This window comes from Rhinoderma darwinii (genome assembly GCF_050947455.1).
Source record: "Rhinoderma darwinii isolate aRhiDar2 chromosome 2 unlocalized genomic scaffold, aRhiDar2.hap1 SUPER_2_unloc_46, whole genome shotgun sequence".
NCBI classification, from domain to species: Eukaryota; Metazoa; Chordata; class Amphibia; order Anura; family Rhinodermatidae; genus Rhinoderma; species Rhinoderma darwinii.
The window spans coordinates 215,429-241,517 of NW_027461714.1; the positions used below are offsets into that span (position 1 = coordinate 215,429).

At 45.0% G+C, this 26,089-nt stretch overlaps 1 protein-coding gene across 1 annotated transcript in view; it reads left to right on the forward strand.

The window, feature by feature from the left end:
* Positions 1–1,755: 1,755 nt before the first annotated feature.
* The window catches only part of LOC142677673 (transcription factor ETV7-like), a 66,988-nt gene continuing 42,654 nt past the window's right edge, over positions 1,756–26,089 (forward strand). Inside the window, exons 1-3 of the mRNA XM_075847281.1 lie at positions 1,756–1,856; positions 3,878–4,020; positions 12,480–12,580. Coding sequence (XP_075703396.1) covers positions 1,838–1,856; positions 3,878–4,020; positions 12,480–12,580 — 263 coding nt within the window. The 5' untranslated portion in view covers positions 1,756–1,837. The remainder of the gene's footprint in view (positions 1,857–3,877; positions 4,021–12,479; positions 12,581–26,089) is intronic.

The following is a 26,089-nucleotide window of genomic DNA, read 5'->3' on the forward strand; positions in this document are numbered from 1 at the left end:
GGTTCGCTCATCTCAAAGACACTCCGTTTGGATGTTTGGAAACAGAAAAGCACGTGGTGCTTTTCTGTTTACATTCATCCTTTTGACAGCTGGTGCGCTGTTTCAGTCGGTTCGCACGGAAGTGCTTCCGTGCGACCTGCGTGGTTTTCACGCACCCATTGACTTCATGGGGTGCGTGATGCGCGAAATACGCGGAGATATTGAGCATGTCGCGCTTTTTGCGCAGCTGACAAACGCTGCGCAAAAAGCACGGACTCTCTGTACTGCCCCATAGACTTCTATTGGTCTGTGCGTGGCGCGTGAAAACCACGCGTCCCGCACGGACCCAATACACGCTCGTGTGAATCCCCCCTTAGAGAAATTACCCACTTCTGTACCCATTTGTCTCTGATTAGCATCTTGCTTGAGTATTTGCATAGTTCAGAATATCTGAGCACATATAGGGTCAGTTCACACGTTGCGTAAATACTGCAGTTTTTCCGCAAAGGAATTCGGAGGTAAAACCCGCAACAAATAGCAGTTGCGTTTTTTTGCGTCGGAATCACAGAGATTCCGCTGCAAAGAACTCAACTCACGATTTTAAAAAAAAATCTTATACTTACCCAGAAGTCTGTGTTTCTTCCTCCAGGCCAGCCTCGTGTGATGCTGTTTCAACCCATATGACCGGTGCAGCAAATCACAGGCTGTAGCGGCGGTCACATGGGAAAAAAACAGCATGCTCTTTCTTGCCGCGGTTACGCCTCTCACCTCACATTGAAATCAATAGGAGGCAGAGAAAGCGTTTTTCACTGCATTTTTTGCCATCAGCGCTCAATGGCCGTGGCGAAAAACGCAGCGTAACACGCCACGAAGATTGCGGCAAGAAATTACAGACAGGTCAAAATCAGGAATTTTGAGGCAGATTTTTCTGCCTGTAAAAACAATACGTGTGAACAGGGCCTTAGACATTTTCATTCCAGGATTTCATCAGTGTAACGTTTTGTATGTTATAAATGTCAAGCCAGGAGTACAGATGATGCAATCTTTAGAAATTATTTTGTTTTTCCAGAGTGTCCAAGTTGTTTAGAAAATAAAAAAAAAAGGGGTTGGTGACCCTGGTTACAATATATACTTCTGGATATGTGTTACCTGTTAGTATTACCTTTTAATATTCTGCTGCTACTATTAATTGTAATTCAATATTTAGACCAATTGATAGATATCTGAAGTTAGTATCAAATACAATAAAAACATTGGTAAGTCTTATGTGTCTAGTTGAAGTTAGACAACCAAATGTAAAATATGATGTTTTCACTGAAAGTACATTCTTATCAACATTTAAATCGCAAATTACAGGGCACTTAAAGCTCTACCCATCCTGCCTGGGAACACTACCAAAATCGTTAACCGCCCCAAAAAATCTTCAGGAAAACCCCTTTAAATGCAGATTAGAATAAACCTTGTCCCCTTTATGGTCCGGTTTGCAGGACAGTCCCACAAAAATAAGGACATTTAGCAAGTATGCAAATAAAATCTCTATAGTTATTTTAGGCAATGAAGGTGTCTGTGATATGAGTCTCAACTTCCATATAAGTATTATTAAAGAGGAAAATAAAAAAGAGTAATTAAAAGCTATGGGTGATACATGATTATTGCTTGAACTCCAATATACAAATATGAATAAATATTGCATAAAAACAACCTAATCATATATTGACTTGTGTGTTTAGAAACAGAGAATTCTCAATTATCTCCAAAACCAGCTACAGAGGATAATGTCCAAGATGTACCTCTCAATCTTTTCTGAAGGACACAAGGAACACAAAATAATGAAAGCTCTGCAGAACACATTGACTATATGGATAGAAAAATAAAGGGTAAATCTGAAAATAGAGAATGTCAAAAACGTTTTAAAATAGCTCAAAGCAGTCAATGGAAGATGTGGAGAGGCTTCAAGTAGGTCATTACTGAAATTAATGTCAGGAAGTCTCAAAACAAGTCTTCCTATGATACTTTATCTTACATATGTCCAGTTCTGATAATCTCCAGAAACATTTAATCACTTTATTTTTTACTAGTCATAACTGTATACTGACACAAATTCCTTTTTTCTAATCTGTTTTTATTTTCTGATTGTTTATATTTTTATTTTCTGTACATGATTATGGGGGTGAGTTCCTGCTCTGAGCTGTGAACAGCATTTTAGAGATTTGCTTTACAGCAGCCACATAGAAAACCCAGTCAGAAAACCACTCATTGACTTCTATGGAAGAGTGTTGTGGGCATGCTCTGTGTGCAGAGTTCATGTGCAGGGAGGGAAAAAGGTTAGGAGGATTGTAATCCTGCCTGTGAAAAGTGATCTCTGCAGAACAAGAAGTGTTAGCCTATTGTGAGGCTCAGTGGTCAGCGTGAGAACTGCAAGATCAATATTTTTTTTCGATACTGATAGTAATAGATTGTTGTATGGAAAATGATAAAACAAAAATGTAAGGGATTAGCTTTTTTACCCTTATTATTGAGACTGTTCCTGTTATTTCCACCCTTGTTATTGTGTGCGTGTAGCCTAGTGTTTAGAGGTTAAACTCTAACATTAACTATCGCCACTACATGTCATAGCAGACACCAGGAGGAAGTGAGATAAGGGAACTGGTTGCAGGAAGTAGAGTCGGTGTGTGTGTGTGTGTGTGTGTGTGTGTGTGTGTGACTGAGAGCTCGTGGAGGGTTAGAGGAACTGCTGAGCTTATTTTACGACAGCAGGCCACACCCAGCTAGCGTGAGATTTGCCGGTAGGCTGGAGAAATTCAGTGAGAGCCATTGCTATTTGACCAGCCGTGGCTGTGCCCAAAAGCATGCTGAACCTAGAGTGAGAGACTGGCCAACTGTTGATTGTAACTGTTCAGAGTGATTCCTTAAAGCCTCAGACTTGGACTAAAGACTGTGTGTGCCACTTCATGACGTGGGAACTGTACTCATGTATTGTCCGGAGAAATGTGGGCAGTTGGAATCACCTTATAGGTAGTGTCGTAACGGCTATGAGAACCTACTGAGTTGCATGGCGTTCTCAATACTACATAACTGGTACAACCGCATGCTGGTGCATAGGCGAGATAGGCTGTGGCAAAGAGTGACCTCACAGAGAACGACAGTGGCACGGCAGAACAGGCTAAGAGACAACAGTTACTTTGGCGCAACTCAATTTGGTGGGACATCAGGCATACTTGTTAGGTTCACCGGCCTCGGTAAGGACGGCACTGAAGAAAATCAAATTGCTTGAAGTGCCCGTATTCTCAAGTCATACTGCGAGAATTTTATAAATCTATTGATCTGCAACAATTTGTGATTCATTCGAAAACACTGTTTACACACCACCATGTTTGACACAAAAACTTGATTTAAACAATAGGTCATTTTGTCATGATACATTTTCTTTATATGTATATTTTTGAATTATAATATTATTATTTTCTAAGCCTTACTTTATAATCTCTGGACCATAGACAATTATGGCATATCCCCAGGATATGCCATGATGATCTAATAGGTATAAGTTTCACCCCAGCAAACCCCACTTATCTTAAGAACATGTAAAGAATGAATGGAGTGGCACTGCAAATGCGTGGCTCTCTCCACTTAGCAAACTTGGTAGCCGTCTCACCAGGCAGTATGTGTGTCGAGGAACCCCTATTATCAATATAGGTGGGGGTCCCAGAGGTGGGACTTGCACCTATCAGATATTTATGGCATGTATCTGTTAAACATCAATTCAAATTTAATTCCTAATTTGTGGTTTTCAATTACAAAAATACATTATTAACCACATATAGACCATTGTCAGTAAAATATATTATGGTGTCTGTAGTAAACTGATTAAAGTAATAGTCTGTAATTGTGAATCCAGGTTGCAGGATCTTGTGGGATTATTTGCACAAGCTCCTTGAGGACAAGCGCTATGAATCATCCATACGGTGGGAAGATAAAGAACTGAAAATCTTTAGGATAGTGGATCCAAACAAGCTCGCCGCATTCTGGGGAAATCATAAGGTAGTTTCCATATAATGTATTACCAACATAAAAATAAATGTAAACACAACCAGGCAATAATTACTTAATAATGTTTACTGGTAGGTTAAGTTGTTTAACAAGATGGAAACAAAGGGAGTTTTCAGCATTTGAACTGTTATGGTGCGTGAATTATGTGGAGAATTCTAAAGTACAATAAATTCCTGGCAACTGTGATATTTGGGACAGTGAGGGTACGAAATTTAGGAATCCTCCTGACAATGTCTGAAGTGCAGACAATCATTTGCATTGGCTGGCTTCTAAATCTGATTTTATGTATTGCCTCAAGGGGACTCCAATAACACTTACTGCAATTGTGCGTGTACACAAAGTCAGGGCAACCACTGGCGTCAGCTGCTTACTACAAAAATTATTGTCTGGTATATAGACAAAATGTAGATGGAAACCCGACGGCACTCATTAAGTCAATGGGTCCAGTCTGGCGCTGTTGGTTTCCATCAGGCAACAGATTAGGCGCTTCCTGTATTCTTATTGTTCTGCTCCTTTAATCGAGCTGAACAACGGAACACGGAACGCATATGTGAACAGAGCCTTACTGACTAACCGTTACAGGCAGTCTGTACACTATAGAGGTTAGAAATGACACCCGAAACACAATACAGGGTCTTAAATAGTGTTCTGGGCACATGCCATCACATGCTGTGAATTTTTTTTTGCTGATATCGCTACTTTCATTTGCAATTTGCTGCCAGTAATACAGAGATTGTTTGGTGAACCTCTTAAACTGCTTAATTTTGCTTAGAATCTCGCATTTAGGCTGGATTCACACGACCATGTTACGTCCATAATGGACGGAACGTATTTTGGCCGGAAGTCCCGGACCGAACACAGTGCAGGGAGCCGGGCTCCTAGCATCATAGTTATGTACGATGCTAGGAGCCCCTGCCTCGCTGCCGGACAACTGTCCCGTACTGTAATCATGTTTTCAGTACAGGACAGTTGTCCTTCAGTGAGACAGGGACTCCTTACATCGTACATAACTATGATGCTAGGAGCCCGGCTCCCTGCACTGTGTTCAGTCCGGGACTTGCGGACGAAATACGTTCCGTCCATTACGGACGTAATGTGCTCGTGTGAATCTAGCCTAAGTGTATCCATTCGCTTATCTCTACCTAACAATAGTTGCATAGTACATAGCAACAACACTGCAGCAGTACAAAGACTGCATTCATCAAAGCCATAAAATGCATGAAATAGGACCGGCAGTTTAAAAAAATTGCAATCTGCCTAAAAAATGTGCAGTTTATAAAAACATTCCCCTCTATGTAAAATCTGTATGCCGAAAAGCATTCAGAGACTTAGATACAAGAATGTACTCTTCATGTGATATTAATTGTGGTATAGAAGTCAGAACATCACCTAACGTCAGGAACTGAACTTCCTGGATTTGAACTCTGGACTCTCCATTCTTGCTTTACAGCATCCACCGGTCTGCTACAGAGATCCTTGCTTGTTCTATCCTTGTTCCAGCCATGTGTTTGCTGATCTTGGTGATTTGTTATGGATTGCACCTGCTATGTGGCCAATCACAGTATTTGCTGCCCTATATTTACCCACAACTTTGTACTTCCTGTGCCTGATTATTTTGGCTTGCCAGTAATCCAGCTACTGTGCGTTTAACGTCCATTGTTTTCCTGTGTACTGAACTCTGCATACGTTTAGCTACAGCTGATCTCTCGCCCCTGTGTACCGAACTCTGCGTACAAATGACCGTGGCTTATCCCTCTGTCGATTGTACTACTTCCAGGGGCGTAGCTAAAGGCTCATGGGCCCGGGTGCAAAAATTCAGCTTGGGCCCCCCTACCCCTCCCCAACACCACCATCATCAGACCCCTGCGCGTGCCTGTGCCCAAACGCCTTGCCCAACAGCCCCCATAGTATAATGCTCCCATAGCTACCCCCACACAATATAATGCTCTCATAGCTACCCCCACACAATATAATGTCCCATAACGTATAATGCCCCCCCATAACAGCCCCATACTGTATAATGCTCCCCATATCAGCCCTCACAGTATAATGCCCCACATAGCTGCCCCGATACATTATAGTGCCGCCCATATCAGCCCCCATGCAGTATAATGACCCCCATGTCAGCTCCCCATAAAGTATAATGCCCCACATATCAGCTCCCCATACAGTAAAATGCCCCCATACCAGCTCTCCATACAGTACAATGCCCCCCATATGAGCTTCCCATACAGTATAATGCCCCCCCATATGAACTCCCCATACAGTATAATGCCCCCCATATGAGCTCCCCATACAGTATAATGCTCCTCTATATCTGCTCCCATACAGTATAATGCCTCTCATATCAGCTCCCCATACAGTATAATGCCCCCCATATCAGCCCCCATACAGTAAAATGCCCCCATATGAGCTCCCCATACAGTATAATTCCCCCATATGAGCTTCCCATACAGTATAATGCCCCCCATATGAGCTCCCCATACAGTATAATGCCCCCATATCTGCTCCCCATACAGTAAAATGTCCCCCACATGAGCTCCCCATACAGTATAATGCCCCCATATGAGCTTCCCATACATTATAATGCCCCCCATATAAGCTCCCCATACAGTATAATGCCGCCATATGAGCTACCCATACAGTATAATGCCCCCCATATCAGCCCCCCATACAGTATAATTCCCCCATATCAGCCCCCATGCAGTATAATACCCCCCATATCAGCCCCCACACAGTATAATTCCCCCTTATCAGCTCCCATGCAGTATAATGCCCCCCCATCTTATCAGCACCCATGCCATATCAGCCCCCATGCAGTATAATGCTCCCCCCTGCAATATCAGCCCCCCCGCATCCTTCGCCTCCTCCGGTGTGTGCTATGAGTGACTCAGTGCAGACAGGCGCGATAATGTCGCTACATCTCGCCAGCCTGCGTCGAGCAGCTCAGGGGACAGTAAGTGCTGGATCAAGGAGACGTCAGCTCCTTGCTCCAGCATTGAATGGAACCAGGACCTCGGTGAGTGACTCGCGACCCCCCGGAGGTCTTCACACGAATCCCAAAGGGGACGCGACTCACAGTGTGTAATGTATTATGTTGTATTGTGCAGTTTGCGGTGGAGAGAGGAGGGGGGCTGTCATTTAATGGGCCCCCCTCTCCACGCAAACAGCACAATACAACACAATACATTACAAGGCAACACAATACATTACAATACATTACATTACAATACATTACAAGCTAACACAATACAACACAACACAATACGTTACAATACAGACTCTGCAGCTCACCTGGAGGCCTCCGCACCGGCTCTTCCACTGCACTGGCTGGAAGACGTGTCACGTGACAACACGGTCACATGGTACATTAAGTGTACCATGTGACCGTAACCAGGAAGTACCGGCTTCACGGCACAGAAAATTAATTTAACAAGCATGCTGTATGGCAACGGAGGCCCGTGGGCCCCCCAGGCTTAGGGGCCCGATCGCAACTGTGACCGCTGCGACCCCTATAGCTACGCCACTGACTACTTCATCTGTAGCCTAGCCATCATTTGGAGACTATCCTGGGGACTGGGCCCTGGGAATCCTAACCCAATTATGGCTATTCCATATTCCAGCTTGCTGCATGTCACAAAACAACGCTCAGTCCGTACTTACCTGGGAAGATGGTTTCAGAGACGGGGCAGGAGCTCCCTCTAGTGGCTGGAATGCGAGGATACATGCCGGAGCTCCCTCTAGTGGCTGGAATGCAAAATACAATCTAGAACTCCCTCTAGTGGCTAGTACATGGCATTGTAGCTTTGACTAAGGACCCTAGCGGTCTGAAACGCGTAAGCGTGGTCCCGGGATCTTTGTTTTAAACCTTCTGTTTTAAGATGACCGAATAAACCATTTAACTTTTATACCGAGTGCTGGATACATCTTTCATTGTTCACCTCCATTACATGGCATTACCTCAACTCTGGTAAACTCCCCCCGGACATCACATGACGCCTAACTATAGGACAGCCCATATAAGCCTCTCTCTGAGCACCAACAGGTGCCAGAGTACCAGGTAATTTCTACCTAGCTCCAGCATTGTACTATACCTGAACTGACTTCCTGTGTTACGACTCTGCATGTATCTCTGACCTCTGCATCTGTGCCTGTGATCCTAACCACACTATTGTATCCTGATCCTAGGCTGCATCCGTGGTAACATCTGCACTGTTCAAGGCCACTTATTTTAAAGGGAGCGATCTGCAGATTCCCGGCACCAAAGTCCAAACAACCTTGCGGCGATCCCTGGTGAAAATCGGGGTTTTTTTTTGTATCGACGCCTCAGTGATTTTAAGCGCTTCTAGAAACTGGCAAAAAGGAATCCCATCCTTCCTCCTAAAAAGTTCCTGAACCAGTGTTCTATCCATTTTGGGTTACTTCCGGGAAATTTTTCCTCTGACAAAGCCGAAGTGGCCTTCATTATCTCCCTGCTTTCCGGACAGGCCTTGGCATGAGCCTCTCCTTTGTGGGAACAAAATGACCCTGTATTATACAACTGTCAGGCCTATCTTGACACCTTCCAGAAGATTTTTGCTGAACCGGGAAGAGTGTCATCTGCCGCAGCCTCCTTGCTACGTCTCCGTCAGGAATCCATGACCATTGTCCAGTATGTGGTCCGGTTTCGGACTTTAGCCTCTGAACTGAAGTGGAACAACGAGGCTCTGATGGCAGTTTTCTGGCAGGGGTTGTCCAATCCGATTAAGGATGAATTGTTCTCTCGTGAACTACCTCCTTCATTGGACGAGTTGATTTCACTATGTAACAAAGTAGATATCCGTTTCCGAGAGTGAGCTATTGAGCAGCGGAGATCCAGATGTTTCAATTTCAAGTTGGCTCCAAAGTTCCAAGCACCTGAGGTTCCCCCAGAAGAACCAATGCAGTTTGGGCGTGCAAAATTGTCCCCGGAGGAACGTGAGAACAGAATGAATGTGCCTGTATTGCACTGCACCCAGGCACCTATTAGCTTCCTGTCCCAATAGGTCAGGAAACTCCAGAATCTAGACAAGGAAGGAGAGCTTGTTCTAAGTCCTCTGTGCTTCTCTCCTGTACAGAAAAAAGAGACATCGTGCTTCACTATCCCAGTGCTCCTGCACACACCCGTAGGGATTAAACACATCTCTGCCTTCCTAGGCTCTGGAGCTTTATCACCTCAGCTCTTGTATCTGTGAGGAAAATTCAGATTAAATTACTTTCTGGTCCCTTTTCTCTGGCGGGCATCGATGGAAATCGGCTGCCAGATGAGGCTATCCAGGCCCGTACCAAATCACTCTTCATGAATGTGGGAGTCCTGCATCAGGAATTTATTGACTTTCTTGTGGTCCCTAAAACCATCAGTCCAGTTATCTTGGGATACTATGGTTGCAAATTCACGCCCCACATATCGATTGGCAGACACGGGAAATTGTATCTTGGAGTTCTAAGTGTCACTCGTCCTGTTTGAAGAAGGTGACCCCTCTTAGACAACTGATTCCTCTGTGCACCTGAAAGCTTGAGGGTATCATCCCCCGCAGTACTCTTCCTTCACAGATGACTTCAGAAAGTCTCAAGCAGAGAAACTTCCTCCCCATCGTCCCTGGGACTGCACTATTGACTTGCTCCCCAATAGAACTCCTCCTCGTGGGCAGACCTACCCTCTCTCGCTAACCGAAACTCAAGCTATGTCTGAATATATCCAGGAGTATCTTGAATGGGGGTTTATCTGACATTCCTCTTCTCCAGCTGGCGCAGTGTCTTTCTTCGTGGAAAAAAAAAGACGGTGGTCTTCGCCCATGTATTGACTATCGAGAATTGAGCGAGATCACTGTCAAGAATAAGTATCCACTCCCTTTGCTCTCCAAGTTATTTGACCGGATACATGGTGCAACAGTGTTCACTAAGCTCGATCTGTGAGGCGCTTACAATCTCATCCGCATCGTCTGGCGTTGAATGGAAGACAGCCTTTAACACCAGGGATGGCCATTACGAGTACTTAGTCATGCCCTTCGGCCTGAGTAATTCGCCCGCAGTGTTCCAGAGTTTCATAAATGAGATTTTCCGGGACATGCTGTACCACTTCGTTGTCATTTATCTGGACAACATGATCTTTTCCCGTTCCCTTTCGGATCACCGCAACCACGTGCGCCATGTCCTAACCCGACTGAGAGACTATCAACTTTATTGTAAACTGGAGAAGTGTCACTTCGAACAATCCTCCGTTCCGTTTCTGGGATACATTCTGTCGGGCACCAGACTCAAGATGGATCCAGTCAAGGTCCAGGCTATTCAAGACTGGCCTCAACCCACTGGGCTAAAGGCCGTTCAGAGCTTCGTGGGGTTTGCCAACTATTAAGAACCATGGACCCACATCTCAATGGATTTTGTTACCTATCTCCCACCATCTAAAGGGTACAATACCATCTAGGTCGTGGTAGACCGAATCTTCCAAAATGGCGCATTTCACCCCTTTGAAAGGCTTACCCTCAGCGGCTGTCCTGGCTTCTATTTTTATCAGAGACATTTTCTGTCTTCATAGCTGCCCTCAAGAGATTGTGTCTGACCCAGGGTTTCAATTTACATCACGGTTCTGGCAAGCTATCTGTAAAATAATGGGAGCTAAGCTCAATTTCTCCTCAGCCAACCTCCCACAGTCCAACAGACAGACAGAGAGGGTAAACCAAGACCTTGAGAAATTTATAAGACTCTACCTCTCTCCAGCTTAAGACAACTGGGTAGACCTCCTACCGTGGGCAGATTTCGCACATAACAATCTGTTCCACGAATCGTCATCTGAGTCCCCATTCTTCATCAACTATCAGAAGCATCCACGCCTTCCCACTTTTCCAGCTCTTCCCATCTCTGATGTCCCAGCTGCGGATTCCTGCATCCGAGAATTCTCGGACATCTGGTCTCAGGTAAAGACTAATCTTCAGAAAGCATCTGCCAGGTACAAATCCCAGGCGGATGAAAGACACAAAGTTCCAAGATGAGGACCAGGGAACAGAGTCTAGTTGTCCACTCGTTTTATCATACTCAGAGTGCAAACTATGAAATTTGCCCCACGTTACATCGGGCCGTATATTATATCCCAAGTAATAAACCCAGTAGCCTACCGCTTGTCCTTGCCTCTGTTCCTACGCATCCCAAATGTCTTCCATGCCTCTCTCCTTAAGCCTGTAGTCCTCAATAGATTCTTGTCCTCTCGGGCACCTCCCAGTTCCATCCCTGTTGATCAGCATAAGGAATATGAAGTGGATGAAATCTTGGACTCCAAGTTATCCAAGGGGATCTTGCACTTCCTCATTAATTGGAAAGGCTACGGTCCTGAGGAGCGCTGTTGGATCAAGAATTCGAACGTGCATGTCCCTCAACTTTTAAAGAAGTTTTATAAGAAATTTCCCGACAAACCGGTTTTGGCGTGTTCAGAGCCCACCCCTAAGGAGGGGGGTATTGTCACAAAATGATGCTCAGTCCGTACTTACCTGGGCAGACGGTTTCAGAGACGGGGCAGGAGCTCCCTCTACTGACTGGAATGCGAGGATACATGCCGGAGCTCCCTCTAGTGGCTGGAATGCAAAATACAATCTGGAACTCCCTCTAGTGGCTAGTACATGGCATTACCTAAATTCTGATAAACTCCCCCCTGACGTTACATGATGCCTAACTATAGGACAGCCCATATAAGCTTCACTCTGAGCACCAACAGGTGCCAGAGTATCAGGTCATTTCTGCCTAGATCCAGCATTGTACTATACCTGATCTGACTTCCGGTGTTACGACTTGTATCGCTGACCTCTGCGTCTGTTCCTGTGATCTTGACCAGTGATTGTATCTATTGTACCTAGATAATGGCACAGCAACCTATTACAGGAAAGTCAATATATTAAAGTGAAACGATCATGCTATACATATTATATATGCTGTTTGATCTGAGTGCATCATGTTATAGAGCAGGAGGAGTTGAGTAGATTGATATATATTCTTGTGGGATAAGATTAATTATAACTTGCAGTTTATCATTCTCGGCTTAGGAGTTCAACGGGTGCAGTGACTCAATGATTGACAACCTTTATGACATGCATAGAGAGATAGCTAGCAGGCACTAAGGACCATCCACTGGATTCCTAAGCCTAAAATTTGTAGGGATTTTAATAATTAAATTAGTAGTTATAATAAAGAACAAGCAATGAAAAGTTGTCCCAATTTTAGTCTTTTATACATGTTTTAACAGCAACTAGACAGCTCTTTGTGTTTTACTGTCTCTTAGTAAATCACAAGATGTTTGACATTATCAGTGCCACATTGGTTATGATACATTTTATTTATATGATTTAAAAAAAGGCCACTTCTTGCAGCAGAATATTATCACAAGTTGAAAAAAATAGCCCATAAACATAGTGAGAATAAATAATTTTACTTATTTCCTGCAGAATCGACCAAACATGACCTATGAGAAGATGTCAAGAGCCCTGCGACAATACTACAAAATAAACCTTTTAAAAAAAGAATTTGGACAGAGGCTAACCTTCAGGTAAATTCTTGTTGAAACCATAAGGATTCTTCCCTTGGTGTTAAAGGGGTTTTCCTGTACAGTAATATTGATGGCCTATTCCTAGGATAGGTCATCAATATATGATTGCTGGGAGTCCGACTCTTGGCACCCCTTCTAAATGATGGGGCCGCTGCTCTCTATTAAGTTCCACGTCCCCTTTATTGTTTACCCAGGCACACCGCCATACATGGTTATGGCTATGCCTTGTTCTACAGCTCAGTCCCATTCACTTGAATAGAACTGAACTGTGGCCCATCATTCAGCTGATCATGTGGGTGCCAGGGTTCGGACCCCTAGTAATTAGATATTACTGGCCTATCAGTAATTACTAGTAGATATTACTGGCCTATCAATGTTACAATCTTGGAAAACCCCCTTAAGTCAAATGAGTAATAATACTGGCCATTCAATATTGAAGGGTTAAAAATATAGTTTTTGGACCCTGTAACCCAATAACATATAATAATTCCCAGAATGTCTACATATAATAATTTGCATACATCTTTTAGATATTTAGAACACTGATATTGGAGCTGAAAATGATTATTACAAAAATAATGTAGCACCTGAATAATAATGCATGCGAATACATTCGCATAAATGTCCTTCAAGTTCAATCAGGGGAAAAAAAGAAAAACGCTCATAACGGAAGAGACAATACACACTAAAGGAGAAATAATTAGTTCCTGACCCTGAGTAGTAAACAGGATCAGCTGCCATTTAATGTGTGAATCTCAGAGTTTGTAGCCTGTATAGAGCATTTATATTTTGGAAAACTTACCAGAAGAAATCTTAAAGGGGTTGTCTGGGCACGGGTCAGTTTATCATCCTGATGATCTATCCACGGGATAGGTCATCAGTATATGATCATGGACACATGGACCCCGCACAGATTTGTTGCTCCGCTGCCTCCGGTCACCGGATGTTATGCAGTGGCCAGTGGCGGAAGCAGATGGCTCCGTACACTGTAAAGTGGCTGTACTGAAGTCCTCCAACACTGCTCCTATTCATTTGAATAGGTGCAGAGCTGCAGAACCGCAGCTCGCCACTATATTGTGACCGGAGCCATCTGCTTCCGGCATGGACATCCACCGATCATATACTGATGACCTATCCTATGGATAGGTCATCAGTACGAAAAACCGCCCCGTGTCCGAATAGTCCCTTTAAGTTCTATTTATCCGCTGCTTCAAGATAGAAAGACTCATCCTTTTACGCTGTGGTTTCTATTAAATATATCCTCATGTATGATAATAGAGCACTTGATAATTTTTATTATTATATGATAACTTGGGACCATGTTGCACATTAAACACCCTAGTTCAAGTTATTTATTCTCTTTAGAATATATTCAAGTCAAAATATAGAAGCTACTAATTGAAACTTATATACAATTTTATAGAACGCGAGCCAGTTCAAAGTAACATCATATTTTTCATGGGACATGGGTTCCCTCTAGTAATAAGTGGAGCATTATGTGTAGATACATAAAATAGTATTAGTGTCCCTAGGCATGACATGTTTTGCTATAACTGCAGCGTCTTCATGAGTCCAAGACATAACAATACTTAATTATGAAACACTCTAAGAAGGACATCAAAAGAACAAAAGTGTTGTAATGATGGGGGTAGGGAAATGGACAAGTGAGCCCTAATCTACCCGCCACTCTGTCCCTGCCTACTTGCAACGACCCGCCCTAGGCGACGGGGTACAACTGGGCGGCGGTCCCTACGCTCAGTAAGTGAACGAGACAAACAGACAAGGGTAACAAAGCTAATGGAAAAGGGGCAGTTGCCCACGGCAACACCGTGAGCAACAAGAGTGGTGAACGAGCCGAGTCAAACCAGGAGTGTACGAGGTACCAAACGCAGAGCAGGAGAGTAGTCAGTAAGCCAGGGTCAGTATGGAGCAGGATCAAATAGTCAGAAGCTGTAGCTGGGCCGGGAAACCACAAGAGAAGAATCACAAGCAAGGAGGAACAGGAAAGGCAGGTATAAATAGACAGAGGGCGGAAGCTAGCTCCGTCTGGCCAGGCTGCGATAGGCTCTCCCACTCCTAAGCCTGCCAGCCTGAGTGGTGGAAGCTGGAGTCAGTCTCAGAGACATAGACTCAGGTGCAGACTGATTGCCTATGGGCGTATCCACAGAAGTTGTGCCTGGCAGATCCTTTACAGTACCCCCCCTTTTATGAGGGCCACCGGACCCTTTCTAAGTGGACCTGGTTTATTGGGGAAACGGAGGTGGAACTTCCTGACCAATACCCCAGCGTGAACATCCCGGGCGGGTACCCAAGTCCTCTCCTCAGGCCCGTATCCTCTCCAATGGACCAGGTACTTGAGGGAGCCTTGGACCATCCTGCTGTCCACAATCTTGGCCACCTCGAATTCCACCCCCTCAGGGGTGAGAACGGGAACAGGAGGTTTCCTCGAGGGAGCCAAGGAGAAGGCCCACTCTTGGGGCCCTTCCTGGAGCCGGGACATAATTATACCCACCCGCTGGCTCTCAGAACCTGAGGAGTGAGGTTTTAAGCGAAAGTAGAGCCTTCAACTCTCCCGAAAGGAGAGAAAAGTCTTCCGGTCCCCTGAGAACCGGTCAGGCAACTTGAGGTGGGGTTCAAGAGGTGAGGTGAGGGGCACTACCATGGTAGCGTCAGGCTGGTTGACCCTCTGAGCCAGGGCCTGGAACTGTAGGGAGAGACCCTGCATTTGCTGGGCCAGGGTCTCAAGGGGGTCCATAGTAGAGTCAGGGACCAGGGTAGACTAGGTAGTGAGGCTTGTGATTATGTAATGATGGGGGTAGGGAAACGGACAAGTGAGCCCTAATCTACCCGCCACTCTGTCCCTGCCTACTTGCAACGACCCGCCCTAGGCGACGGGGTACAACTGGGCGGCGGTCCCTACGCTCAGTAAGTGAACGAGACAAACAGACAAGGGTAACAAAGCTAAGGGAAAAGGGGCAGTTGCCCACGGCAACACCGTGAGCAACAAGAGTGGTGAACGAGCCGAGTCAAACCAGGAGTGTACGAGGTACCAAACGCAGAGCAGGAGAGTAGTCAGTAAGCCAGGGTCAGTATGTAGCAGGATCAAATAGTCAGAAGCTGTAGCAGGGCCAGGAAACCACAAGAGAAGAATCACAAGCAAGGAGGAACAGGAAAGGCAGGTATAAATAGACAGAGGGCGAAAGCTAGCTCCGTCTCGCCAGGCTGCGATAGGCTCTCCCACTCCTAAGCCTGCCAGCCTGAGTGGTGGAAGCTGGAGTCAGTCTCAGAGACATAAACTCAGGTGCAGACTGATTGCCTATGGGCGTATCCACAGAAGTTGTGCCTGGCAGATCCTTTACAAGTGTTCAGGAATTCACAAGGAAGAGACTGGCCAAAAATGTGATTCTTGGAAGAGTAGAAAGGAAACACTTCTACTTACTTAGAGTAGCATTAATGCTCGTCTCATATTTGCCAAAAACAACTGGATGAATGCCAAGCCATATAGAATAAGGTTCTATCAGACAAAACACACAGGGTTCATTATAACTGGCAGAAGATAAAGAAGGCAGTTTATAAGTAACAACATCATACCAATGGCTAAACTGCATAAAGGTAAGGTTATTGAGGATACTTTGCTGCCCCTGGACCTGGACAACGTGTCATTATTTTAATAAACCACTAATTCTGCACTGTACTATAACATCAGTTCAGTCATGAGTGTAGTACACTCTTGTCTCTGCACAGTAGAATGGTATAGCCCATGTATTATTCCTAAGCAATTTTTCCTCTAAGCTAGGGCTACAGGGCGACTTTTGGCAGTGACACCGGTTGCATGGCCAAATATTGCTGTGTGCCTCTGTATTGCAAATAATTTAAATGAATTTGGATGAATTGCAAACCGCAGGTTGCCGCGACCCTGACCCTAACCAGTAGGTCCCAACACAGCCAAATTCACTTTAATTACGTGCGATTCACACAGGGGCACACAGCGACCTGTGTCGCAGCTAAAGTTGCCATGTAGCCCTATCCTTAAAGGGGTTTCCAGAGTTAAAATGTGTTTGTGTTAATGCTTTTAACTTATGAATGCAAATCCAATTGTAATGTATTTACTGTTTCCAAATTGGCCCCTTTTCCAGATACTGGCGTGGGGCACATGCCTGGGGACGTCACTCTCTGGCCGCTGTGTTGATCATCAATTTCCTTCCGGGTATACAACTAGTCACTAGCGATGTGCCATGTATGGGCTGTTCTATTATACAGCCAGTAACGCGCATGCGGGGTACAGGCTGTATTTCAAAATAGCCCATACACGGCACGTCACTAGTGACGTGTCGTATACCCGGAAGTTATTTGATGATAAGAGTGACGTCACCAGGCATGTGCCCCACGGCAGCATCTGGAAACGGGGCGAATTTGGAAACTGGGCGAATTTGGAAACTGGAAGTACATTACAAATGTATTTACATTTATAAGTTAAAAGCATTAACACATACACGTTTTAACTTGGAAAAACCCCATAAAGCTGCATGGCAGTGTGGCTGCGCAGCTTAGAAGCTTCCCCCATAAAGGGGTTGTATAGACTTAGATGCTTCCCAGAAATAGCTCCACTCCTGTCCATCTGGTATGTTACGTCTGGTATTGCAGCTTCTCATGTATACAAATTGCCGTTGTTATCATATAATTTAATAGAAATGGGGCTTGTTTTTTGCGGAGCGAGCTTTCGTTTTTATTCATACCATTTTGAGGTACATAAGACTTTTTGATCACTTTTTAATTCATTTTTTGTGGGAGATGAGGTGATCAAAAAACAGCGATTCTGGTGCTTTACATTTTTTTTTGTTGTACTGTGTTCATTGTGCTGGTTAAATAATGTTATATGTTAGAAGTTCGTACATTTATGTAAGCGCCGATACCAGCTATGTTAATTTTTTTTTTACTTTGCATTTGGGGGAAAATGAGAATGGTGTTTTTTTAATATTTTTATTTTTTATACAAAAAATCTTTATTTAACTCTATTTTATTTTAGTTCCCCTAGGGGACTTGAACCAGCGATTATTGGATCACTTGCATGATATACTGCAGTAATAATGTACTGCAGTTCATCATGATTTTTATAGGCTCCAATTAAGTCTTACCTCTGAGACAAATCAAGCAATCAAGGCAAGAAATCCAGAGAGGCAGGAATCAAGAGAACCTGGACAACAGATTCAGCAGTGGAGCTGTCCAAACTTTCAGATGGCTGAAAGAGAAGAGCTACTGCCTGAGACGCAGAAGTTTCTGGGTTCAAATTCTATCAATGCTCCCTTTTTTCCAAGATGTCCTCTGGACGCCCTAGGGGCTTTTGTTTTTGTTTTTTTTAGGTTATCTCTGATTAAATTCTTTTGTAAGTTTAGAAGCATGAACATTTTGCATCAAAAAAGCAGGATGCACATTCATAGATTTAGGAAGATTTAAATGAACAGGACTTCATCAATTTGAGCGAAAATTAGCTTTCCGGTGTTTATCAGCAGCCTATTTAAATACATGTTTAGCATCGTGCAAACTCTCAACAATCTTTTCTTTAACCTTTTGTAAGATCCAGCTATTATCAATTACATCTAATTTCATGAACTTAGATGTGATTGATAATAGCTGGACCTGAGTGTTAGAGACACACAAGACCAGCGTTCACCGAGACCTGACAGATTCATCTTTGACCGCAAGATACAGCTTCAATGTATACAGGGTACATAAAAGCTTTTTCCGTAAAGCCGATGTAGCATATTACGGGTTCATGGACTTGCTATTGAGCCCTTACTCCGATTTGTGTTTTATTTTTTTTTATTTTTTCACTTTTTCTTCACTATGGGGGCTGCCATTTTTTTTTACCATTTCTGTATGTGTCGATTAATGACACATACAGACATGGAATACGGCAGCTACAGTCCCATAGTGAATGCGAACGGGGCCCGTTCCATCCACTATGCTGTACGCCGTCTGTGTGGGAACGGCGCATGCGCCGCTCCCACACAGTCCAAGTTGAACTGTGCGACGTCCGGCGCCATTTTCCTGTGGACCGGAAGTCGCGGCCGGACAGTAAGATTACTACTTCCGGTCGCGGCTTCCGGACTTGTGCAGTTGGAGCGGCGGTAGCAGACGGAGCGGACGGACCGGAGGGAGCGGCGGCGGCAGGAGCAGGTAAGTTATTTCTATGTATGTTCGTGTTTCAGTGTGTGTTTACTACTGTATGTTAACCTACTACACTGTGTGTTAGCTCAAAAAATGGCGACACACAGTGTAGGAGGTTTGACCGTTCAATCCCCTCGTTTCTCCCGGCACTAGCCAGGATAAAGGAGGGGGGTTCTGAGAGCTCACTAGAGCGAGTGAGTTTTCTCAAATTTTGCAGCATAAAGCAATGTAGTTGCTTTACCACATGCAATGCTGCAATTTTGGGAATTGCTCCATCTAGTGACCAGTGCTGGGAAATATTATAAATTAGAATCTAATTTATAATATTTCCTGACTCGTGAAAAAAATAAAAAAATTAGAACAATGTCTAATCACCTACACACTAACTGTTTAGCTAAAAAAAAAAAATGTTTTTCTAGCGACACATTACCTTTAATGTTGCGATTTCAATGTTGAAGGGTGTATTAGGCCATGCCTCTGGCGCGGCCGAATGGGCATGTAGCCAGGGCACGTCTGAGGGCCTTTGTTAGGCCCCCGACTGCCATGGCAACCCATCAGCGGCCAGCGATTGTGTTCGCAGGCCGCCGATGGGTTGACAGAAGGAGCCCCCTCCCTCTGTGAATACACTAAGTGACACCAAACAATTCTAACACCATTACTAAAAATGAAGTGATCAATCTCTCTACACATCCCCTCACTCAAATTCAAATACAGGTCCTGGAGAGGGACCTGTCCTTTGTCCTGACGGAGAAATTTGACTCCTTCGTCTGGACCAAGGACATAGCCCTATTCTCCAGAAAACTGCACTGGCATAAATTTTTTTGTGAGAAAAATAAAAGGACCTGTCAGGACTTTCATTTGGATCCTGTTGATCTAGACACAGCAAATGACGTTGTAGATCTCTTGGAAGATAATATCAGAGACAGAAGCAAGGGACCTTTCACTAATCTAAGATCGACAAGTACCAAAATGCCACCAATATGTAATAACCCAAATATAGAGATTTTCAGGAGACTAGTAGAGGAGGATCTAAGGGCTCTTGAAGGCCAGGAACCTATACATAGAAATATGACAAGGGAGGAATCTAGAACTCTGAATAATCTATCGGCAAATAAAAAAATAACAATAAAACCTTCTGACAAAGGGGGTAACGTAGTGGTGATGGACACGGGCCCCTATCTAGATATGTGCAACACAATTCTCTTTGACTCAGCAACATATCATCGATTGCAAGGCAGCCCTTTGGAAATATTTATGGGAGAACTGAGGATAATTCTGGAGAGGGCATTACAGAATGACATCATTAACCCCTTCAGGACGTAGCCCTTTTTCAAATTTTCACTTTTGTTTCTTTCTCCCCACATTTCAAAAGCTATCATTTTTTTATTTTTCCATCTATATAGCTATACGAGGGCTTGATTTTTGCAGGACAAGTTGTAGTTTTTCATGGCACCATTTATTGTACCGCATAATGTACTGGGAAGCTGAAAAAAAAATATTTGAGGGGTGAAATGGGCAAAAAGCAGTAATTACGTCATATTTTGGGGGGTTTTGTTTTTACGGCGTCCATCAGGCGTTAAAAACTACATATTCACCTTATTCTACAGGTTGATAAGATTACGGCGATACCAAATTTATATGTTTTGTTTTATGATTTACCACTTTTTAAAAAATAAAACCATTTGCTAAATTTACTAAAACTTTTGTGTCGCCGTATTCTGAGAGCCATAACTTTTTTATTTTTCCATCAATTTAGCAATGTGAGGGCTTAAGTTTTGCGGGGCGAGCTGTAGTTTTCACCCATACCATTTTGGGGAATATGTGACCTTTTGATCATTTTCTATTTCATTTTTTTGGAGCGCTAATGTGACCAAAAAACATCAATTTGCGTGTTTTATATATATATATTTTTACAGCATTCACCGAGCGGGTTAAACAACGCTATACTGTCATAGTTCAGACTTTTACGGACGCGGTAATACCAGTTATGTTAACTTTTATTTTTTTTAACATTGATTTAGTGGAAAAATGTGAAAAGGTTTTTTTTTTTAACATTTGATACTTTATTGTTTTTAGAACATAACAAAAATCTTTATTTAACTGTTTTTTTACTTTTTTTATTAGTCCCCCTAGGAGACTTGAAGCAGCGATTGTTGGATCGCTTGCATGATATACTGCAATACTAATGTATTGCAGTATATCGTGATTCTGACAGTCTCCTTTGAAGCCCTGCAGGCGGAGCTTCAAAAGAGTACAAAGATGGCGGACCTTGGGGCTTTTGTTCGGCCCCCAGACTGCCATAGCAACCGTTGTAACCGGCAAACCGTGCCGCTCGGGGGGGTGCGATCGCGAGTTTGAGGGGGCGCCCCCCTGATTCTAACACTTTAAATGCCACGGTCGTGATTGATTGTGGCATTTAAGGTGTTAAACGGGCGGAATCAAAGTGAACTTTGATTCCACTCATTGCAGGGAGGTGTCGGCTGCGTGTAACAGCCATCACCCGCTGTGTATGGAGCGAGCTCAGCCCGTGAGCTCGCTCCATACTTCCCCTTAACCCTCATCACGTACAGTTACGTGATTTTGCGTGAAGGGGTTAGTAAAATGGAACACCAATTTCTATCCCAAGAAAATCCCAAAGTGGCAACTTTTTATACAATTCCGAAGATACACAAAGGGACTAACCCTCTCAAGATGAGACCTATAATCTCTGGGTTTGACAGCCTAAACCAGAACATAGGAATATACATTGATAGAATCTTGCGCCCATTTGTGCTGAGTCACCCTTCATACATTAGAGACACTACAGATTTACTTCTAAAACTAGAGGGCATAGTCATGGAGAATAACATGATTTTTGTCTCCATTTATGTTGTAGCATTATACAGTTCAATTCAGCACCAGTTCGGATTGGAATCTGTTTCCCACTTTTTGAAAATGAGAGGAAACCATCTTATTGCACATAATGCATTTGTTATGGAATTATTGGAGTTCAACTTGACCAAAAATGTATTTCTGTTCAAGGACCATTACTTCCACCAGCTCAGGGGCACTGCTATGGGAAGCCCATGCGCCCCCTCATATGTGAACCTGTTCCTGGGCTGGTGGGAGGCAAATATAGTCTTTGCACATACCAATAGCAAATGGCATGAATCAATAGGCCTATGGCTGAGATTCATTGATGATATTTTCATCCTATGGATAGGTAACCAAGAAGAATTCCGGGACTTTATTCGTGACTTAAATACTAACCAAATAGGACTTAGATTCACCTCAGAGAGTGATACAGATAACCTGGCCTTCTTGGATGTGGGAATCTCAAGGGGGGATAAAGGTAGGATTATAGCTGATGTATTCAGAAAGTCTACCACAACAAACAGTCTCCTGAGGTGGGAGAGCTCCCAACCATATGCCCTAAAAAAATGGTATACCTAAGAGACAATACCTCCGCTTCAGGAGGAACTGTTCTAACATGAAGACTTACTACAAGCAGAGGATTTGAGAAACAGGTTTCTACAGAGGGGATACCCCAAGAGAATCCTGAAAGAAGCATTTAACAATGCAGTGGGAATGAAAAGATGTGACCTTCTGATACCCAATAAAGCAAAAGAACAGAAAGACAACATGATGCGCATCATAGGGACATATGATGGTTCTCACATAGAAATAAGGGAAATAATTAACAAGCACTGTGGAATATTAATGGAAGATGAAGACCTTAGACAAGCTATAGGTGGGAGACCCCAAATCACATTCAGAAGAAGCAAAAGCCTGAAGGATAAACTAGTGTGAAGCCACTTTGTAGATGAACCCCCTGAAACATGCTGGCTCCTGGGGACCTTTAGATGCGTTAGATGTCTCGCCTGTGAAGCAGTTTGTAATGTCCGTGGCTGCGGGCTGTCAGCTCCGTTCTCCCCCTGACAGCCGCAGCCACGAGTCGGCAAGCGCTGGCCCCAGCCTCCTCCTCAGGAGAAGCCAGTGCTCGCGTCTACTCACCACAGCCGGATCCCGTAAAGGGGCATCGCGTGCACAGGACCTCGTTCATGAACCTTGACCGGTGAGTACTCTGGACTATAATAGGGGTCCAGCCCCCTAGTTCTATGCCTGAGCTTTGTTGTGTATTCCTAGTCTGTCTTGCATATGGCCCCCTAGTGTTTCCTGCTCCCAGTGTTCCTGTATCCTATTACTTGTATCCTGATCCAGTCCCCTGCTGCGTTGGATACCACGCATGTTCTGCTTCTCCACACCTGACATCCACCTGCTGCCAAGTTCCTGCCAAGCCTGCATTGCTACTGTCCGAGCTGCCACAGGTACCCTATACAAACTATAGACTTTGACCTGCGTCCTGTAGGCCAGCTGCCTTACCGCCAAGACGGTACGGCCCAGTGGGTCCACAGACCCTTCGTGACAGTAAGCTCAGGCTATGGACCCCGCTGGTCGACCAAGACCATGACGACGTCACAGGAGATGCGGGCGGATTTGCTGGACCTCCAGTCTCTACAAGAACAACTCCTCCAGGCTTTGAACATTCTCGTAAGTCAGCAGGAGGCACGAGCTGCCGTTCCTCCTACTACACCTCCTGGTAGTGTTGATCCTCAGACTACACCTCCTGGCAGTGTCGATCCGCGTTTTTCTTTGCCTCTTTTCTTTGCCGCTATGATGGAGACGCAGGTTCCTGCCGTGGATTTTTGAATCAGTGCCAGATCCACTTCAGCCTGTATTCTAGGGCATTTTCATCTGACGGCGCAAGGGTCGCTTTCATCATCTCTCTCCTCACTGGCAAGGCCGTTGCATGGGCAAACCCTATCTGGGAGAGACAAGGACCAGAGACCCGTGACTTCCAAGCCTTTCTCCGGACTTTTCGAATGGTGTTTGAGGAGCCTGGACGTGTCTCATCTGCAGCGGCTACCTTGATTAAACTACGCCAAGGAGACACCTCCGTGTGCGAGTACGCCATCCACTTCCGCACCCGGGCCGGAGAACTGTTATGGAACAATGAGGCCCTGGTAGCTGCATTCTGGCATGGACTGTCTCCTAAAATTAAGGACGAACTTGCCGCTCGAGACCTGCCATCTACCCTGGATGACCTCATCCTTCTGTCCGCCCGGATTGATATGCGGATCCGAGAACGCCTCCAAGAGGTTAGTCGGGAGGGAGACCCTCCTAGTCTGGTACCTACTTTGCAGCAACCCCTGCTGTCCTCAGATGTCGATCCTCCTAAGGAGTCTGTGATGATGGACCAAGGTAAGCTATCCACCCAGGAGAGACAACGTAGACGCACTTCGGTACTTTGTCTATATTGCGGCTTCGGTGGCCATCTTGTGCGCCTGTGCCCTCAAAAGCCCCAAAGCCTAGGGTTGCTAGGAGTTGCAACCCTGGGTAAAAAAGGACTTCCGTCCAAATTGTCCTTACCCGTGACCATAGTGTCTGGCGGGAGAACGCATCATGTCTCTGCGTATCTGGACTCTGGATCCGCTGCAAATTTTATCCGTAGAGACCTGGTGGACCTTCTTCAATTGCCTACTACCCCTATGGAGAGCCCGTTGACAATTGCTTCAGTGGATGGCCTACCCCTGCCAGACCCAGTTATTGCTGTGACCAAACCACTGAGGCTCCAAGTAGGGGCTCTCCACTCCGAACTGCTGTCATTCTATGTCCTACCCAGAGCCGTTGACCCTGTGTTGCTGGGCCTGCCTTGGCTCCGATTGCATGCCCCAGTCCTCAACTGGAACTCTGGAGAGGTTCTCCAGCGGGGCACCGAGTGTCACAATCATTGCCTGGGACAGATTAGTTCGGCTCAGCCTCCTGTGCCTCAGTCACTGGCAGGATTGCCTAGTCATTTTACTTCATTTGCGGACGTCTTCAGCAAGAAAGAGGCGGAGACACTGCCCCCACATCGGGAATATGACTGTCCTATCGAGCTGGTTCCTGGTGCTTCCCTTCCCCGTGGTAGGGTATATCCTCTCTCTCTGCCAGAGACTCTGTCTATGTCTGCCTATGTTAGAGAGAACTTGGAGCGGGGCTTCATATGCAAGTCTTCCTCCCTGGCAGGAGCCGGGTTATTCTTCCTCAAAAAGAAGGATGGTTCTCTTCGTCCCTGTATAGACTACCGAGGTCTCAACTAGATCACGGCGAAAAATAAGTATCCATTGCCATTGATCTCAGAAATATTTGATTGTATACGTGGTGCCAAGATTTTTTCCAAGTAGACCTGCGGGGGGCTTACAACCTAATCCGCATTCGCCAGGGTGATGAATGGAAGACTGCATTTAACACCCGTGATGGACACTATGAGTATCTAGAAATGCCCTTCGGCTTGTGTAATGCCCCTCCGGTCTTCCAGGAGTTTATTAATGACATTTTCCGTGACCTCCTCTATGTTTGTGTAGTAGTCTATCTTGATGACATCTTGATTTTTTTCTCCAGATCCTATGACTCATCAGAAGCATGTCCGTCAAGTCTTGCTGCGGTTAAGGGAGAATAATCTGTACGCCAAATTGGGGAAGTGCGAATTTGAGAGAGATACTCTACCCTTCCTGGGCTACATCATCTCGAATAGAGATCTCAAGATGGATCCTGAAAAGGTAAAGTCTGTCCTGGAATGGCCACGTCCTCAAGGCTTGAGGGCCATACAGGGCTTTCTGGGATTCGCCAGTTTTTACAGACAGTTCATCCCAAACTTCTCTTCACTGACATCTCCTATCTTTAACCTCACCAAGGGGCATGTACGCCAAGGTGTGGACTCCTGAGGCAGAGTCCGCATTCAATACTCTGAAGAGTGCCTTCATGTCAGCCTCTATCTTCCATCATCCAGACGTCTCTCTACAGTTCTTGTTGGAGGTGGATGCATCCTCTGTCAGTGCTGGTGCACTCCTGTTCAAGAGAGGCTCCAAGGGCAAGTCTAGGGTATGTGGATATTTCTCCAGGGAGGACTTTTGTGCGCATGGCTGACCGAAGGAGGGTCCTCCGCTGGTGACATGCCTCTAGACTGGCAGGTCACGCGGGGATCCGTAAGACCCGGGATTTGATTGCCCATCATTTCTGGTGGCCCACTCTGCCCAAAGTTGTTATGGACTTTGTTTCCTCCTGCTCTGTGTGTGCAGCTAAGAAGGTCGCTCACTCCAGACCCGCTGGTCTGCTCCAGGCATTGCCTGTGCCGGATGTTCCCTGGCAGCATATAGCTATGGACTTTGTTATTGACCTGCCTCTCTCTGCCGGATGCAGTACTGTCTGGGTGGTGGTGGATCGATTTTCGAAAATGGCCCACTTCGTTCCTCTGACCGGTCTTCCATCTGCTCCTTAACTGGCCAAGCTGTTTATCCAACACATCTTCTGCCTGCACGG